Here is an 18,056-nt window from a genome sequence, read left to right on the forward strand (position 1 = left end):
AACTTGAAAATGTTTGTGTAAACAACATGACAATACCAATCGGCCCGTTTTTATCAATGCTCATTTCCTTGTGTACCGTGTTGCTTTTTAAACAACAGGAAGCAATCACAGTGGTCACCGTTTGTGACGTCACAGGAAACAGCTGATCACATGTTTTTGCAAATGGCGAACGGAATTACTCGCCGATACAGTTGTTTATTTGCCTCTTTCAATAAAGGTAGACATTTGTTCACTATCAATTTATGAACTTTGCAAAATGTACGTAATAGCTATTGGCGATTTCATCTGGGGATTATATATTATAGCTGTGAATTACATACATTGTTACATGTAAAAATTGTGGAGTTTACGAAGAACGATAAACTTTGAACATTCAATTGAAAACTTATTATCGGAAGTAGTAACATGCATAACATTTTTTTAATAATGACAACATTGGTGTATAATAATAACTTTATTGATAATTTATAACAATAATGGCTCTAGTCGTGGCAACTTCCAAACTTTCAGGAAGTTGTGATCTATCGGAACCGTCATTCAGGCGATGTTTCTGACAGATCACGATCTGAAAAATACTATCATGAAAGTGTATCCCGTGGATAAGCCGACCCCTTTCTACAGAATCTTTTTTCTGGTCCTCAAAATTCGGCTTATACGCGGTCATATACGGTAGTTCCTTCTGCCTATCTCAGTACATGTATAGTTCCTTCTGCCTATCTCAGTACATGTATAGCTCCTGCCTATCTCAGTACATGTATAGCTCCTTCTGCCTATCTCAGTACATGTATAGCTCCTTCTGCCTATCTCAGTACATGTATAGTTCCTCCTGCCTATCTCAGTACATGTATAGTTCCTGCAGGCTATCTCAGTACATGTATAGCTCCTTCTGCCTATCACAGTACATGTATAGCTCCTTCTGCCTATCTCAGTACATGTATAGTTCCTTCTGACTATCTCAGTACATGTATAGTTCCTTCTGCCTATCTCAGTACATGTATAGTTCCTTCCGACTATCTCAGTACATGTATAGTTCCTTCTGCCTATCTCAGTACATGTATAGTTCCTTCTGCCTATGTCAGTACATGTATAGTTCCTTCTGCCTATCTCAGTACATGTATAGCTCCTTCTGCCTATTTCAGTACATGTATAGTTCCTTCTGCCTATCTCAGTACATGTATAGTTCCTTCTGCCTATCTCAGTACATGTATAGTTCCTTCTGACTATGCCAGTACATGTATAGTTCCTTCTGCCTATCTCAGTACATGTATAGTTCCTTCTGCCTATCTCAGTACATGTACAGCTCCTTCTGCCTATCTCAGTACATGTATAGCTCCTTCTGCCTATCTCAGTACATGTATAGTTCCTTCTGCCTATGTCAGTACATGTATAGTTCCTTCTGCCTATCTCAGTACATGTACAGCTCCTTCTGCCTATCTCAGTACATGTATAGTTCCTTCTGCCTATCTCAGTACATGTATAGTTCCTTCTGCCTATCTCATTACATGTATAATTCCTTCTGCCTATCTCAGTACATGTATAGTTCCTTCTGCCTATCTCAGTACATGTATAGTTCCTTCTGCCTATCTCAGTACATGTATAATTCCTTCTGCCTATCTCAGTACATGTATAGTTCCTTCTGCCTATGCCAGTACATGTATAGTTCCTTCTGCCTATCTCAGTACATGTATAGTTCCTTCTGCCCATCTCATTACATGTATAATTCCTTCTGCCTATCTCAGTACATGTATAGTTCCTTCTGCCTATCTCAGTACATGTATAGTTCCTTCTGCCTATCTCAGTACATGTATAGTTCCTTCTGCCTATAACAGTACATGTATAGCTCCTTCTGCCTATGTCAGTACATGTATAGTTCCTTCTGCCTATCTCAGTACATGTACAGCTCCTTCTGCCTATCTCAGTACATGTATAGTTCCTTCTGCCTATCTCAGTACATGTATAGTTCCTTCTGCCTATCTCAGTACATGTATAGCTCCTCCTGCTTATGTCAGTACATGTATAGTTCCTCCTGCTTATGTCAGTACATGTATAGTTCCTCCTGCTTATGTCAGTACATGTATAGTTCCTCCTGCTTATGTCAGTACCTGTGTTGTTCCTTCAGCTTCTCCATGTCGTGGGACTTAGCCCGCTCCACCTCCTCCAGGTTCTTGTAGTTCTGGCTGGCGATGTCTGCCTTCTCCTGCTCCATCTTCCTCACACGCTCCAGGTGGTCGGCCATCAGCTGCTCACTCTCGTTCCGTAACCTGCAACACACATCCACACCACAAGGCATACAAACTGCATCCGAAATATTGGACATATAACTCCCTCTGTCTGGGCAGATAGTGTTTTTGTTAGTATATTGGTATCAGAGTCACTGTCTGCTGGAGGGGCAGTCAGGTAGCCTGGTGGTTAAAGCGCTCGCTCGTCATGCCGAAGACCTGGGTTCGATTCCCGACATGGGTACAATGTGTGAAGCCCATTCCTGGTGTCCCCTGCTGAGATATTGCTGGAATATTGCTAAAAGCAGCGTAAAACCATACTCACTCACTATCTGCTGGAGACATTTATGATGCACCTATGTGAATTCATGCAACTGTGCTGAAAAATGAAATTAGTAAAATCTAGATTTTACATTTGTATATTTATCCTGCATTACTCTAAATGCATTTACCGCTGATTGTTTACAGAAAGACAAAGCTGTGTGAAGTGCAACTAGTTGTGTGGTCAAACCCATCACACAGCCTCCACTTCTTTAGCTGGACCTCACACGGCTTCATCTTTCTGTAAAAAATCAGCATTAAATGCAGTTAGGAGTAATGCAGGATAACTTAAAAAATTTACCTTGTCTCTTTCTTGCGATTAGAATCTTCTAAAATCTGCAGTCTGTTTCTGAAAGAGAAAAAGAATCAAAATATTAGTACATCAGGTTACTTTCAACCTACACTTGAAATATTTCCTGCAATCAAACCTAAAGTTACACATGCATTCAAAACTGATTATGTAAATTTTGTCTGCAAGTAAACATACTAAAATCTCTCAAACATTTGAAGTAAATTACAACCATGAGTGACGTTATTTATGGGAATTGTTATGCTAAGATAAAATTCCTACTTATATGACGCCTCTATAGCCTGGATCTCCTCCTCGTATCTCCTCCTCGTACTGTCCAACAACGACTCTGTATAATGTTTCTCAATCTCCAGCTTTCGAATCTGATGAGAAAACCACACAATCCCATAATTCATCTCACAGAAGCACACAATTCTACACAAACATTCATGATCATTAAACGTTATCACAAGACCTTTAAATAACACAATGTTCATCAGAAACTCCAAATTCTAAATGAGTTTCCACAGCAATGTTGTAGAAATTGGCACTAGTCCTATAGTCCTGCCAAACTTCCCAATAGTTAAGGTATCATAAGGACTAGTAGAAATGTGACCTTTTTAAGCGTTTTGCTATATGTTATCACTATAAGAACTAGTGGGCTAAAACTGTGAGTGAGTGAGTGAGTGAGTGAGTGAGTGAGTGAGTGAGTGAGTGAGTGAGTATGGTTTTACGCCACTTTTAGCAATATTCCAGCAATATCACGGCGGGACACACTGGAAAATGGGCTTCACACATTGTACCCATGTCGAGAATCGAACCCGGGTCTTCGGCATGACGAGCCAACGCTTTAACCACTAGGCTACCAAACTGCCCCTATTGTGAGTAGACATAGTAGACACTTGTGTTAGGAGGATACCACTAATAATGAAGATACTACAATCTTCTGTCAGGTTTACCCTTGATTGAGCCTCTTCTAAAGATCCAGGAAGATCGTCCAGACGGCCACCGATGCTGTTGAAGGACTGTGGAGTTGAGGGGAAGGGCGTCGACCCCAGGACTGGGATACTAGGTGTAGTCTGAAACATGGTCCACATGAAAATTGATGGCATTACTCAAGTACAAAAGCCTTTGGAGTCTAATCTCTTGGCATCATTCTCAGCAGATTTTAGTAACAATCATATGGACTATGTCAGTTCAGCGTCTTGACCAAACAAAATGTTACTTGTCTTGGGCTTCAGACTAGTTGCTGGTGTCACACACTGTAACATGATCTTATTCATGTATTTGAATTCTCAAATTTGAAGGATAGCACACATTTGGTTTATTTTTCGATTTTGTCTCTGAACGGGTAACATCAGCTGAAAAAAGTTATGGTTCAATAATCACAAAAATAAATTGTCAGCATACAAAGGAAACGTGTATGATTTTGCCCGCCCTTGTTATATTTGTGAAAAACAGAACTGGCAAACACACAAGGAAGTGATGAGTCTGGACACCTGAAATGTCCATGCAGTATTGTGCTGAGCTCCTCAGTGTCATCTAGTGTGTCAGTCACAGGGACACATGGAATAGCAGCTGTGGCTGCTGTAATGTACAAGCCTTTTGTACATTTCGGTCAGTAGACAGTGAGATGAATCATATTGTATATGTTGTATGTGATACAGCACACTACCGTAAAGATATACGTTATTGCTACATGAATTAATGTATATCACCACTGATCTTACTGACTGTTTGTTTAATGTGCAAAAACAAAATGTGAACACGTTCTAAATCACCTGTTTCGATTTGGCAACATGATAGTTCGTGTGACGTCACCTATATTCGTGAGTCTGTTCCACGAAACTACTTCTTGTAGCATAATGGCTTAAATCAGCCTTGTATGGCTACAAACATGCATCTAGTCCATCTGAATGCATTGTATATTACTACATAGCCATGACATGAAGTAAAATAACTTCTGTCACTGGTGGAGTGCAATTTCCTCACTTCCACCGACCGTATCCTCGTGCGAGAGACTACTTCCGGTATGACGTCACTTTGTTGACAGTTTGATCGGCTGTAGATTTTCTGATTGGAGAGTGAAAGCCGGTACGAGCCGAGAGATGTGAGTTGACATTCAAGTATTTTATATTTATTGTACATCTTCCTAACTGAATGAAATACTGAAAAGAATAATTATATTCTTGTAATTTAATAAATGTTATTGTGCAATTCTTAATTGTGAAATTATTCTTGAAAATTAAATAATTAAAACTGTGTGGTTGGTGGTATTGGGAGTGATCCACAATTCGCTACCCAAAGCTGTACCCCAATACCCACCCCCTGAACCCAGCTGACTTAGGCATGAACCAATTCTCATCAAAACCAGAACTTAGTTCTCGCTACCACTAAACAAAGATCTGAGGACACCTATTACGGGTCACATCAGAACAACCATTCATCTGACCAATCAGAACATCGCTTACCAGATCAGGAAAGTGACTGTCGGAATGTGTTTTCTATTCATGCAACCTCAAAAAGGTTAACACGGGTATTTCGAATGACGGTTTCGGGCTGTACGACTGATTCCGTCAAAATCATCGTCTATTTCTCGCTTCAATGGGATAAACATCTTTAGGAAGAGACGTTGCATAGCACGTGTGAAGTACTGCCATACAACCTCAACCTTATATTAGACATTCCAGAATGTTCTTTTGTTCAGTTTTAAATTTTTTTTACCCGAGAACTTCAACATATTTTCAAGCATACTCTGGAAGTCGCCAGTTTGAAACTTGAGCCGTAAAGCTAAAATAAAAGCTGCTTTCTGATTGGCTAATGTTGACTTCTTGTGTGTCATTTTCATTGGTCGGTCAATGTTCACAAACAGTTCTTTTGACATGACCCGTAATGGGATGTCCTCAGATCTTCGTTTAGCGGTAGTGAGAGCTAAGATCTGATTTTAATGGGATTGTGCATGAACTGGACACAATGGCCACACTGTACATATCATCATCATCATCATCAGTACCAGGTGTACGTGTTTCCACTACTCAATCATATCTATTCCTGGCATAACACTCAGGATAACCTTCGAGTGGCCCAATATTAACATAATTTCTCTGCCTACCAACATTTTCTTAACAAAGTCCAAAATTAAGTGTCCACTCATCATTGTGAAAGGCTGTGTTACTTTTCTTCCTATCAGTTTCATAGCATGCAGGTTTGATTGGTTGACTAAAAGCAACATTCCTATAACTCTAATTTACACCAACAATTAATCACAGGGGTAAAGACCTGTGAAGATCCAGGTGGACAGGTTTTCAGCAACTCATGCTTGCCGTAAAAGGCGAATATGCTTGTCGTAAGAGGCGACATACGTGATCGGGTGGTCAGGCTCGCTGACTTGGTTGATGCATATCATCATATCCCAATTGCGGGGATCAATGCTCATGATGTCAATCACTGGATTGTATGGTCCAGAATGTTATTTACAGACCACCGTCATATAGCTGGAACTTTGCTGAGTGCGGAGCTAAAAAAACAACAACAAAACAACAACACAGGGGTAAAGGATGCTGTCTCACATAATATCCTGTTGGGGCATAACAAAACTGATACTGATTCCAAATATATTCTGTTACTGGGACGAAGACAAATCCTTACTACCTGTGGAGAGGTGTGGTACTGTGACTGAAGGTCTTGCATCATCCGCTGTAGTTGAGCCTGCTGTTGTAGCAGATGCTGCTGCTGCTGGAAGTCCGGGAGATGTTGCTGGGGTTGTCGCTGACTGGGCATGGGAACTGGCTCCTCCAGGAAGTCCTGAAGAGACTGACTGTAACCTGGGCCTGTGGTTACTATTGAACCCTGCCAAACATACAGTTTTCACACATCACAAGCAGTTCTTAAACAATGAAGCAATTGCATCAGTCATCCATGCATGGTTTCAGACTCACAGTCCTGAAAAATTCAGAGATGCTCAAATGTGAAAGTCTACATCTCCTCAAGACAAGCGAGTTAACTGACTGTAAAAGTCCAGTTTCCACCCTTGCTGAACTAGGCAACAATTACGGAGAGTTAAATTTTTGATGGACTAATGAGTCTATGCATAGTCCAATCAAAATCGCTTAACGAAATCGACATCCGGTTCATCAACAACATGGATTTCAAGGTACAGATTTCAGTCAACTGCAGGATTTGCAAAGGATGTGTACTGTCAACTGGGCGTCGACATAATTTCCAAAATGTTTTTAATCAAGGTGCTCACATGATTTGATGTACTTCGCGAAGTAACACCTGTTCTCTTACAATATATACCTTGATCATCGATCAAATTGTCTTGACTGGGTGCCGCCATTTTGTTTGAAGCGAATGCAATTGATATGAGAGATGGAATCCGATTGGTCAGTAGGGGGGACATAGAAAGAACATAATTCGTAATAGCCACTGGTGGCGCTACAATCAAGCCCCCAAATTCCAGCTTCGCTTGGAAAGGGTGGAAACTGGACTTTTAGAGATAAACAAAGGTTATAATCATCTTCCAGTACGTGAAGGCTAAGAATACTTTGTATCCATGAGCACGTTCCTTGAGCACAATTCACTCATTTAGATATCATGAACTGTATTGTAGAGCATTGTTGGTTTGTTGGTTTGTTGTTTAACGCCGCACTCAGCAATATTCCAGCTATATGACGGCCGTCTGTAAATAATCAAGTCTGGACCAGACAATCCAGTGATTAATATCATGAGCATCCACGCATTTGGGATCGATGACATGCGTCAACCAAGTCAGCGAGCCTGACCACCCGATCCCGTTAGTCGCCTTTTATGACAAGCATAGTCGCCTTTTACGACAAGCATGGGTTGCTGAAGACCTATTCTACCCTGGAATCTTCACGGGTCTGTAGAGCATTGTCATACAGGCAGGTATTGTTACAGCCCTAAGATGTGAGCATGCTGACCCCTCAAAACCTGGTGAAAATTTCTAATACATCTACTATGAATCCTTTTTTGCTTTGTTTGTTGCAGTGTCTACTCACTGGTGTTCCATTTAATTGAAATAAGAAAACAAAACATTTTAAAATCTTTAAAGAACAAAGACTCTATTACAGCATTAGATTGATATTATACAACATTTCACAGGGAAGTACATAACAATACTGTTAAAATTGTTAAGACTGCTCCATTCAATTCATTAAATTTATAAAATTTATTTAAAAACAAAATAATTGGGGGGAATCATAAATAGGAAAAGACACATCTACACTATATGGTGAATGTTTTTACCAAGTTTCTTAAAGATATCTCTAATAATTTTCCAGTTTTTCTCTGGAAATGAAACCCACTGCTTTCATTCAGTTCAGGGACTAAGTCCAAATTTATGAAAATTAAAAGAAATAAAAGAAAAATTTGGAGGAATCATAAATAGCAAAAGGCACATGTACACTATATGGTGAATGTGTGTACCCAGTTTCATAAAGATATCTCTAATAGTTTTTGAGTCCTGCTCAGGATATGAAGGTCACTTCTTCCAATCAGTTCAGAGATAAAATCCAAATTTAAATATATATATATAAGATATATTAAAAATGCAGGGGAAACCTAAATAGCAAAAGGCATATCTTCACCATAAGGTAAATGTGTGTACCAAGTCATTTCTAATGGTTTCCCAGTTCTGCTCCGGAAACGAAACGTGATGGACGGATGGAGATAATGTCTACATCACTGCCAACTTCGTTGGGGTGGAGGATAATAACTTTAAATGATCTCAGTTACTTTGGTTCTGAAGAAAGTTATTGATTCAAAGTAAAAATTAACATGCAGCTGGATCAAATGTGGACAAAACAAAGACATAATTCAATTCACCTTTCTAATGACTTCTTTTGCAGGTTCTGCTGTGGCCATGTTGTGAGCGGGCCCAGCATACTGAGTGACATCTCTCTTGAGGGGTTGCTGCTGGTACACCTGGGACATGATCTTGGCCTGAGGGGGAGGCCCTGGTGCTTGACCCATGTCCACTTCATCCTCCTTGTCCAGTGTCCGGTGTTGGGAAAAGCCTGCTGCTCCCTCTACGTACAAAGTTATTATGAACATTTCTACTCAGGAGCTTGACAACAGGCTGTTATTCTATCAATGACATCCCTAGCTATTGGCGTTGTGATATAGCTTAAATGTGGTTCAGGAACCTGTTTCACAGAGCCATCTGAGTGAGTGAGTGAGTGAGTGAGTGAGTGAGTGAGTGAGTGAGTGAGTGAGTGAGTGAGTGAGTGAGTGAGTGAGTGAGTGAGTGAGTGAGTGAGTGAGTGAGTGAGTGAGTGAGTGAGTGAGTGAGTGAGTGAGTGAGTGAGTGAGTGAGTGAGTGAGTGAGTGAGTGAGTGAGTGAGTGAGTGAGTGAGTGAGTGAGTGAGTGAGTGAGTGAGTGAGTGAGTGAGTGAGTGAGTGAGTGAGTGAGTGAGTGAGTGAGTGAGTGAGTGAGTGAGTGAGTGAGTGAGTGAGTGAGTGAGTGAGTGAGTGAGTGAGTGAGTGAGTGAGTGAGTGAGTGAGTGAGTGAGTGAGTGAGTGAGTGAGTGAGTGAGTGAGTGAGTGAGTGAGTGAGTGAGTGAGTGAGTGAGTGAGTGCGTGCGTGCGTGCGTGCGTGCGTGCGTGCGTGAGTGAGTGAGTGAGTGAGTGAGTTCGATGCAGTATTCAACAATATTCTTCTCTCGGGGTAGTGGGGACCTATTTTACAACAGAATCTAAACGTTATCTCTAGATGAATTAAACATTTTATTCATTGATATGACTACATAGATCTGTCCAAAGACTCGTCAAATAAACTTCTGTTTGATCTAATCAGCTCAGTTGATAATGACTAAACTATCTACTGAAAGTGATGTCAAGATACAGGTTCGGACAAGAAGACTCAACAGTTTTGGGCACAAATTGATACATTTCATCCATTTGTGCCTCATTCATTGGGTCAGATGAGAGGGAATTCAATATTTCTGTCTTTTGTATCTCAAAGATTACTCACTTCTGCCTCTCATGAATCCATCTTCAGTTCTTGTATCAGTCGTCGGTCGCGTCTGCCTGGTGTGAGATTCCTCCTTTGCTGATGAACTGAAGATAATGTACTCGAATAAAAACTGATATTTGATCAATAAACCAAAAGAGAAAATCAATTAATCCAAAGTAAGACTCATGACAAACAAGGATCATCCTGGAAATTTTTACCTTTGAGAGAAATATCTCCCTTGGTCCAAAGAAATGAGATTTGGCGAGACTGTGATGAGATTTTGCTATGGTAGAATTTATTTAAGCAATACAAGCAGTTAGATGTAGAAATCTATGCAACTTTCAATGAATGTTGATGAGATATCTATGACAACTATGCGAGAATATCGTGGAATCGCGGCCTAAGTCAATCCCTGGACAACCTAGGATGTCACTACTATGATTTATGACAGCGTGTGAAATTAAAGTCGGTCCTGATGTCCTTGTCATTTACCCTTGCAGTATTTGAATCTAGGAACCCTCTAAACCTTCAACTTTCAATTTGAGATTCTGAGTAATGACAAAGGCCCCTTGACTTCATTCTTAATTACCCTGATTATGCAAGTCATAGGCACTTCACATACCGAAGTCAGATCCATGCTGTCCCTAGCTTCACAAATACCTGTAATTATCACATGGTAATGCACAATGTTTGGCATAGTTCCTCTTTATTCAAATTTTGAAACTTTAAAATGGTCGTCAGTCTTACCCAGAGCCTCGTGTAGGGGGAGGGGTGAAGAGATCCTTGTTTCGGTCATCTTGTTTGTTGAAGGCCGGAGGAGTCTGACCTCTGAAGGCAGGGGAATCAGGCCTGGACCTGGGGACAGAGATGCTCATCAGTGTGGCAGCTTACAGGTTTATCAAGGGAGTGAGTTTGCTTTAACGCCTCTTTGAACAGTATTCCAGTTATATCCCGGCCTGCCAGCATGATGTGGGAAAAAGCCCAGTGATGCAGGTTTCAGAAGTTGACCAGTTTGGTTGGTTGGTTGGTTGCTTTGTTGTTTAACGCCGCACTCAGCAATATTCCAGCTATATGATGGCGGTCTGTAAATAATCGAGTCTGGACCAGACAATACAGTGATTAATATCATGAGCATCGATCCACGCAATTGGGATCAATGACATGCATCAACCAAATCAGTGAGCCTGACCACCCGATCCCGTTTGTCGCCTTTTACAACAAGTAGAGTCACCTTTTACGGCAAGCATGGGTTGCTGAAGACCTATTCTACCCCGGAATCTTCACGGGTCCTTGACCAGTTTGGTAAAAACTCACAAATACTGGTATGGTCCTGACGAACCTAGAGACATAAACAGAGCAAATCTGGGATTGAACCCCATCATATGTTTCGGGCACATCAAGAACAGCAACTCTGCACAGTTGTGTCTATGACAACTTGACTACACAAGCCGTGATGAATTACAGATGGAAATATTCAAAAGCAAACAACGGTGTTGTTAATCAAATGTCTTCAGAATTACATTAGATTTACTCCCAGTTATTAATCAGAGAAAGAATTCAGGTAAAAAGACTGTCAGTAAACATGATAAATAATGCTTAACGTCACAGTCAGGAATATTCCACCACTATTCCTTTTATTGCCTCTTAGGCCTTGACCACGTCGACAGAATAGGTTGTTTGGACCTATTCTAACCTGGAATCCCAATGGAGTAGAAATGTTCCATGCCATCTGGTATAATGACCTATGATCACACATTGTGACCACCCAATTCCCTCTTGTAACAAGCATGGGATGTTAGGAACCTGATATCCCAACAGGCAAAACACAACCAATTGATATCATGCTTCACCGATATCTACAATATCATCGATACTGGAATCGGCAGAATGTGAAATGGCGATACACCATTAATGAAACAGGACCAAATGGTTACCTCCCATAATGGCAGAAGTAGCATAGCGCCACCTGTATGCATGGCAGAACACGGGGACATGGTGACTGATTTGGTTTGTTGTTTAACACCACACTCAGCAATGTTCCAGCTATATGACGGTGGTCTGTTAATAATCGAGTCTGGACCAGACAATCCAGTGATTAATATCATGAGCATCGATCTACGCAATTGGGATCGATGACATGCATCAACCAAGTCAGCGAGCCTGACCACCCGATCCCGTTAGTCGCCCTTTAAGGACAAGCATAGTCACCTTTTACGGCAAGCTTGGGTTGCTGAAGACCTATTCTACCCCGGAATCTTCACGGGTCCATAGTGACCGAGGATAAGCCGACTAACTATTACATTTAATAACCATCCCTTCATTTAAAACGTTTTTTTTTCTTGTGGTGTTAATAGTTAATGTTTTGAGATAACACTAAATAATGAGTGAGTGAGTGAGTGAGTGAGTGAGTGAGGTTTTACGCCGCTTTTAGCAATATTCCAGCAAGATCACGGCGGGGCACACCAGAAATGGGCTTCACACATTGTACCCATGTCTTGAATCGAACCGGGGTCTTCGGCGTGACGAGGAACCCTTTAACCAATAGGCTACCTGACCGCCACAAATAAATGTATGAAGAAAGGTTTTAAAGCTGCATTTCAGTGATTTCATCATTTCTTACTGTTTGATGTGATGTATTGTGATACCTGTAGTATCATCAGTCCGTTTCTTGACACAAAATCGTATACGCAAGATACAAAAAGATACTCTGACACCAAGGAGATACACTATCGTGAATGCAGTTTTGATTTCTTGGTCACAAATAAAAGGTAGATCTGCTTGAAGCTCAATAATTACTACTTACGTGAGAATATCATCCAGGTCCACCTCCTTGCCCAAACCTAGATAGTCGTCATTCTGTTTGGCTGAATCACTCATACCAGAAAATACTGGCTTGTCACTGACTTCTTTCTTATCTGGCTCAGATTTCTTGTCAGCTAGTCCTAGCCAGTCATCTGCTTTGTCTTTCTTAGGCTCGGCCTTAGGTGGCTGTGTCCTGCGTCCTGATTGGCTAGATGGTGGAGGTGTTCTTTTGGGTCTGAAGAAGTCCTCATCACTGGATTCGGATTCTTTCAACCCTAACCAGTCAGATGGACTAGATTTTGACTTTGTTTCAGCAGGTTTGGAATCTGTTGGTTTATCTGCTGTTTTTGCTGGTGAGGCAGGTTTATCATCTGTGTTAAAGTCCAACCAATCCATTCCATCTGGGACCTTAGCAGAGCCCCCTGGTGACTGACTTCGCCCTCTAGATGCTGGTTTATCTTCACCAAACAGATCGTCATCCTGAAATCTAGAAACATACGAGTCAATCAAAATGTTTCCCATTTAATAACAATTTCAACTCATTAGTGTGAGGTAGGATGAGTGAGTGAATGTTGTGTATAGATCGTTGAGAAACATCACATGGCCTGAAAATAATTGCCATGATTCCTGCACAATAATTGTCTGTTGTGAAGTACCAAGGTAGCATAGTCAAGTATTTTAATTAAGTCAATTTTTTTTTAATTACTGAAGTTCTTTGGAGACAAATTTAGTAAAATCTAAATATTTTTTACATTTGTATACTTATCCTGCATTACTCCGTATTGCATTTACTGCTGTCTTTGACAGAGAGACGAACTGTGTGAGATCCAGCTGCTGAAGAAAGTTGTTTCCATCTGTCCAGGAAGCAGTGCCCCCTCCCACACAGTCGGCACGTGACCCGGAAGACATGACGTCATGTCAAAACTCATAACTGCTTTAACATAACATCGGAAACTTCGTGGGGAGGAAGCGGAGCGCAGGGGGGGCACTTAGACTTCGTAATGCAGGATAAGTATACAAATGTAAAAAATATTTAGATTTTACTAATTTTTTTAACTTATCCTGCATTACTCCGTATTGCATCTTTATCAGACGGCACGGCCGGTGGGCATACCTTCAGATGTGAGCCAGAAGAAAAACCCTCGACAAAGGTCCGATGAAATCGCACCGCATGGACAAGAGATGACCGGAACACCAGCGACCATTCCTGTCAAAGGAAACGAGAGTCGATGCAAAAGAGGGAACCCGAAATAGGTGACAGAAATAGTATGAGGCGGGAATGCCAAAACTAGCACTGACCTAAGAGCGAATGCGGAACGCAGTAGAGCCCTCTAATCTGTGGTGACAAACACCAGAGAGTTCGACGGGCCCCGCTCAGGGTAACGGAGAATCAGTGGCGTCGGGGGTTGGTGACCTGTTGAGCTACCACCAGGGGACCAAAGCTATGAACGCCAGCGACATCTTCCAAGGCTACATCAAGGAGGTAGTGGTTGGTGAAAACGGTGTCGGAACGCCAAAAACAGCCTTCCATGATAGATTTGAGGGAACAGTTACTGTGCAGAGCCATGGTAGACGCGACCGCCCGAATCTCGTGGGGGTTGTTAGCCTTGGGGGGGTCCAATCCGACTTTATAAGCTTGGAGGATGACCGCCCGGAGCCACAGGGAGATAGTATTCCGGCTGACCTCCGACAGCGACGAAGGGGAGACCGGTAGGAAAAGGCGTTTCCTAGACTTACGGCAGGCTTTAGATCGTCGCAGGAAAACCTTCAGGGCCCTAACTGGGCATAATAAAAGCTCCTCCACGTCGTCGGCACCCACAATCGACGAAAGTGGAGGGATGGTGAAGGATCTATCAGGCTGTCCGGGGAGTTGATTCTTTGCGATGAAGTCCCAGCACAGCCCAAGATGAACTGCTCCATGAGTCCCGCGTTCGAACCTGACCCGAGAGACGTCGAGGGCGTGGAGCTCACTAACCCGGGCGGCCGTAGCCAAGGCCAGTAGAAACACCGTCTTCTTCGTTAAGTCGTAAAAGGAAGACGTGTGGAGTGGTTCGAAGGGAGCCTCCCGAAGAGCCTTTAAGACCACATTTAGATCCCACGCAGGTGGTCTGAACTTGGCTTTCTGGTCGTCGAGACGAAACGAGCGCAGCATAGCCTGGAGTTCGGGAATTTTCGTCATTCTCCGGTCGTCCGGGATGGCAAGGACGGAGTTAATGGCGACCAGGTACGTGGAGATGGTAGAGCCTTTTAATCCACGCGTGCTGCACAAGTACAGAAGAAACTCAGCCAGGAACTGCGGGGATGCCGTCATCGGATCCTGATGCTTGTCAGAGCAGAACGCCTGGAACGAGGACCATTTATCATCATATAGTTCCCGTGTAGATGGACGATGGGCGAAAGCAATAGCCTTGGCTGCTCTAGTCGAATAGCCCTTGGCTCCAAGGGCTTTTTGCAGATGTGCCAGGCGTGCAGATGAAACCGAGCGGGACTTGGGTGGGGCAACCGACTGTGTGGGTGGAGCAGAAGGTTGGACCACGCTGGCAGTTCTAGAGGGTTGTCTCTGGCGACGTTTCGGAGGTCGACAAACCAACTTCTGGCTGGCCACCAAGGCGCGACCAAAATCAGTGTCAAGTGTCGAGTGGCCTGGATCTTTTGAAGAACCCTGGGAAGGAGAGCGGGAGGCGGAAAAGCGTACGCGCTTAATCCCTCCCAGGGAACACTGAAGGCGTCGACTGCTACAGCGGCCGGATCCGGGACCGGCGAGATGTAAGTCAGCAGCTGGCAGTTCTGAGACGTGGCGAACAGATCGATGTTTGGAGTGGCGATCGTTTGACAAAGGACTGTGAAGATCTCTGGGTGGAGTCGCCATTCGGTGGGAGCCACCTTGTCCGGCCTGGACAGAGCGTCTGCCAGAACATTCTTGCAACCTGGAATGTGCTGAACAAGGAATTGCAAGTCTAAGCGGTCCACCAGGTCGAAGAATCGGAAGGTCTGGTTGAGCAGGGACTGAGAGTGGAGAATACCCTGATTCCTCAGACACCACACCACGGTGATGTTGTCCGTGGAGATGGTCAACTGGGCGTGACGGAGAATGCTCTGCCAGTGGGAGACGGCCAGTATGAGAGCTTCGAGTTCGAGGCTGTTGCTGTGCCAGTGGAGTCGATCTCCGGACCACAGCCCTGCAACTGTTTGAGTCCCCAGATGAGCCCCCCAACCCTGTGTGGATGCGTTGACGAACAGGTGGAGGGAGGGCTGTAGCGCGGTCAAGGAGACGCCGCCGCAGACGTTCGATTCCACCGTCCACCATCGGAGAAAGGGGTGGAGGTGGACCGGGAGGACGATGAGGGACTCCGGATCCTGCTGCCGGATAAAGGGTGCGAGAAACTGTTGAATTGGACGGAGTTGGAGGCGACCTCTGGCAGTCAGGTCTTGAGCCGACGTGAGGAGACCCAATAGAACCTGCCATTGGCGGAGAGTTCGAGCCTGTTGAAGGGCAGGGAAGAGATGAGCGAGGATTTTCAACCACCTGTCTCTGGGGACTTGAAGGAGGTCCTGATCCGTGAGAAACAGGCCCCCGATAAACTGCAGACGGAACAATGGGGTCAGCTCCGACTTGGTCTGATTGACGATCCAACCCAACTGATTGAAGAGCCGCAGGGTAAAATCCCTGTGACGCAGTAGCAACGCCGAGTCCCGATTGTTGAGGAGACAATCGTCGATGTATGGATCGAAGTTGATGTTCCTCAGGTGTAGGTAGGCGGCGACCGGGCGGGTGATCCATGTGAAAAGCCACGGGGCCGTTGAAATTCCAAATGGTAGGACCGCCCACTGGTAATGGGTACCATTGAAAAAGAACCTGAGGAAGCGCCGGTCGTTGGGGTGGATGGGTACATGAAGATAGGCGTCCTGGATGTCGAGGCTGATCAGGGAATCGCCAGCTGAGATTCTCATCCTGAGCAGTCGCAACGTCGTCATGCGGAAGTAGGGAGGACGTTCCAGGTAGTGCCGGTTGAAAGTGGAGAGATTGTGTATCATGTGCCAGCTGGTGGTCCCCTTCTTGGGCACCAGAAACACCAGAGAGTAAAATCCTGGGTGTCGAGCCGGGTCGTGTACGATCTCTATGGCCTCCTTCTGCAGTAGGGAAACGATGCTGTCGTGAAGGGGCCGAAGCTGGTGGGGTGAATAAGCGGCTGTTGACGGAGTAGACGTCAGAGGAGGCAGCGCAGACAATGGGAGCCGGTACCCCTGACGGAGGACGTCGGTGACGAATGGGTCCTCCAGTATGGACCAGTTTCTCCAAAACCGGCCTAGTCTCCCACCCACAGGTGTGTCGGTGACCTGAACGGCTGGGGGTGGGAGGTCCCAGTCGTTGAGGTCCCGCTGGTCAACGCTTTGAGGTGGAATCGGCACCCTTGCCGGGGCGACGATCCCTTCGGGGTTGGTAAGTGCCACGGGCTCTACCACGACCACGCCCTGTCCCACGAAAGGGCGAGGTATGTTTGGAGACGACCTTGAGGGAGGAACGGCGTGGTTTATAGTTGCCTTTGGAGGACTTGGCCGCTGATTGGTGTGTTACATGCTCCAAGGCTCTGAGAGCAGTTTCATCCCTGGCGAAGCTGGAGACTCGGGTGTGGGTAGCGGAGATAGCACCATTAAAAAGGGTAGGACCCGACCAAGGTTGTCGTAGTAAGGAACGCTTGAATTCGGAATCCCAGTCCGTGGAAGTCAAGTAACCCAACCGTCGAGTAGTGGTGATCTCCGCAAGCGCAGCTCTCAGGTGATTGCGCATGTGATCGATCTGGCGAAGTTGGAATGTCATAACCGTGCGCAAGTGGTCGATCCTGTTAGGATTGGATTCAGCGAGATCCTGGTCAATGGCTCTGGCAGATGAGGCAAGTGTAGATAGTGGCTTCAAAGTAGGGCGCAGTTCTGTTTCCACGAAAGCGAGTCGGGAGTCCGGCATACGTATGGTGACGGACTGGGAAGACCCGGTCATTCGATGTAAGTCCTCGTCAAGGATATGTGCACCGTCGGCCACGTCGAAGGAGTGGACGGGGAAATCTTCCCGCCGGAAACGCGGAGCCTTGAACGACGGCGTGAGGGACAACTTAGCGAAGTCCTCGTCCAACGCCGTAACCAGGTCAGTGAGCATTGGGTCGGGTGGTAGAGAAGTCGGATTAGACCAGATCGTCAACTTTTTATCCACATCAGAGCCCGGGGAGGGAGCGACGGAGGCCAGACGGTCCGGCAACCAATCAGCAACCTGTGAAAGGCCCAAGTGTGTATCAATCTCGGGAGATGGAGGGTCATAATTGGGGCGAAATGATCCTTCCGAGGAGGAGGAACGACGTCGTCGTCTATGTACAGGTGAGCGACTACGAGAGCGACTACGAGAGCGACGACGGGAACGAGCAGACTTGGACGAGTGCCGAGAAACAGTCGGAGGCGA

General features: G+C 44.5%; 1 protein-coding gene across 1 annotated transcript in view; it reads right to left on the reverse strand.

The window, feature by feature from the left end:
* Nucleotides 1-18,056, reverse strand: part of LOC124132817 (fas-binding factor 1-like) — a 53,421-nt gene that overhangs the window by 15,460 nt on the left and 19,905 nt on the right. Inside the window, exons 12-20 of the mRNA XM_048400901.1 lie at nucleotides 12,609-13,094; nucleotides 10,553-10,660; nucleotides 9,824-9,909; nucleotides 8,677-8,879; nucleotides 6,481-6,678; nucleotides 3,789-3,908; nucleotides 3,112-3,212; nucleotides 2,842-2,889; nucleotides 2,103-2,261 (exon numbers count right to left, since the gene is read on the reverse strand). Coding sequence (XP_048256858.1) covers nucleotides 2,103-2,261; nucleotides 2,842-2,889; nucleotides 3,112-3,212; nucleotides 3,789-3,908; nucleotides 6,481-6,678; nucleotides 8,677-8,879; nucleotides 9,824-9,909; nucleotides 10,553-10,660; nucleotides 12,609-13,094 — 1,509 coding nt within the window. The remainder of the gene's footprint in view (nucleotides 1-2,102; nucleotides 2,262-2,841; nucleotides 2,890-3,111; nucleotides 3,213-3,788; nucleotides 3,909-6,480; nucleotides 6,679-8,676; nucleotides 8,880-9,823; nucleotides 9,910-10,552; nucleotides 10,661-12,608; nucleotides 13,095-18,056) is intronic.

The sequence above is a fragment of the Haliotis rufescens genome, unplaced genomic scaffold (assembly GCF_023055435.1).
Source record: "Haliotis rufescens isolate VD_foot unplaced genomic scaffold, xgHalRufe1.0.p SCAF_20, whole genome shotgun sequence".
Taxonomy (NCBI): Eukaryota; Metazoa; Mollusca; class Gastropoda; order Lepetellida; family Haliotidae; genus Haliotis; species Haliotis rufescens.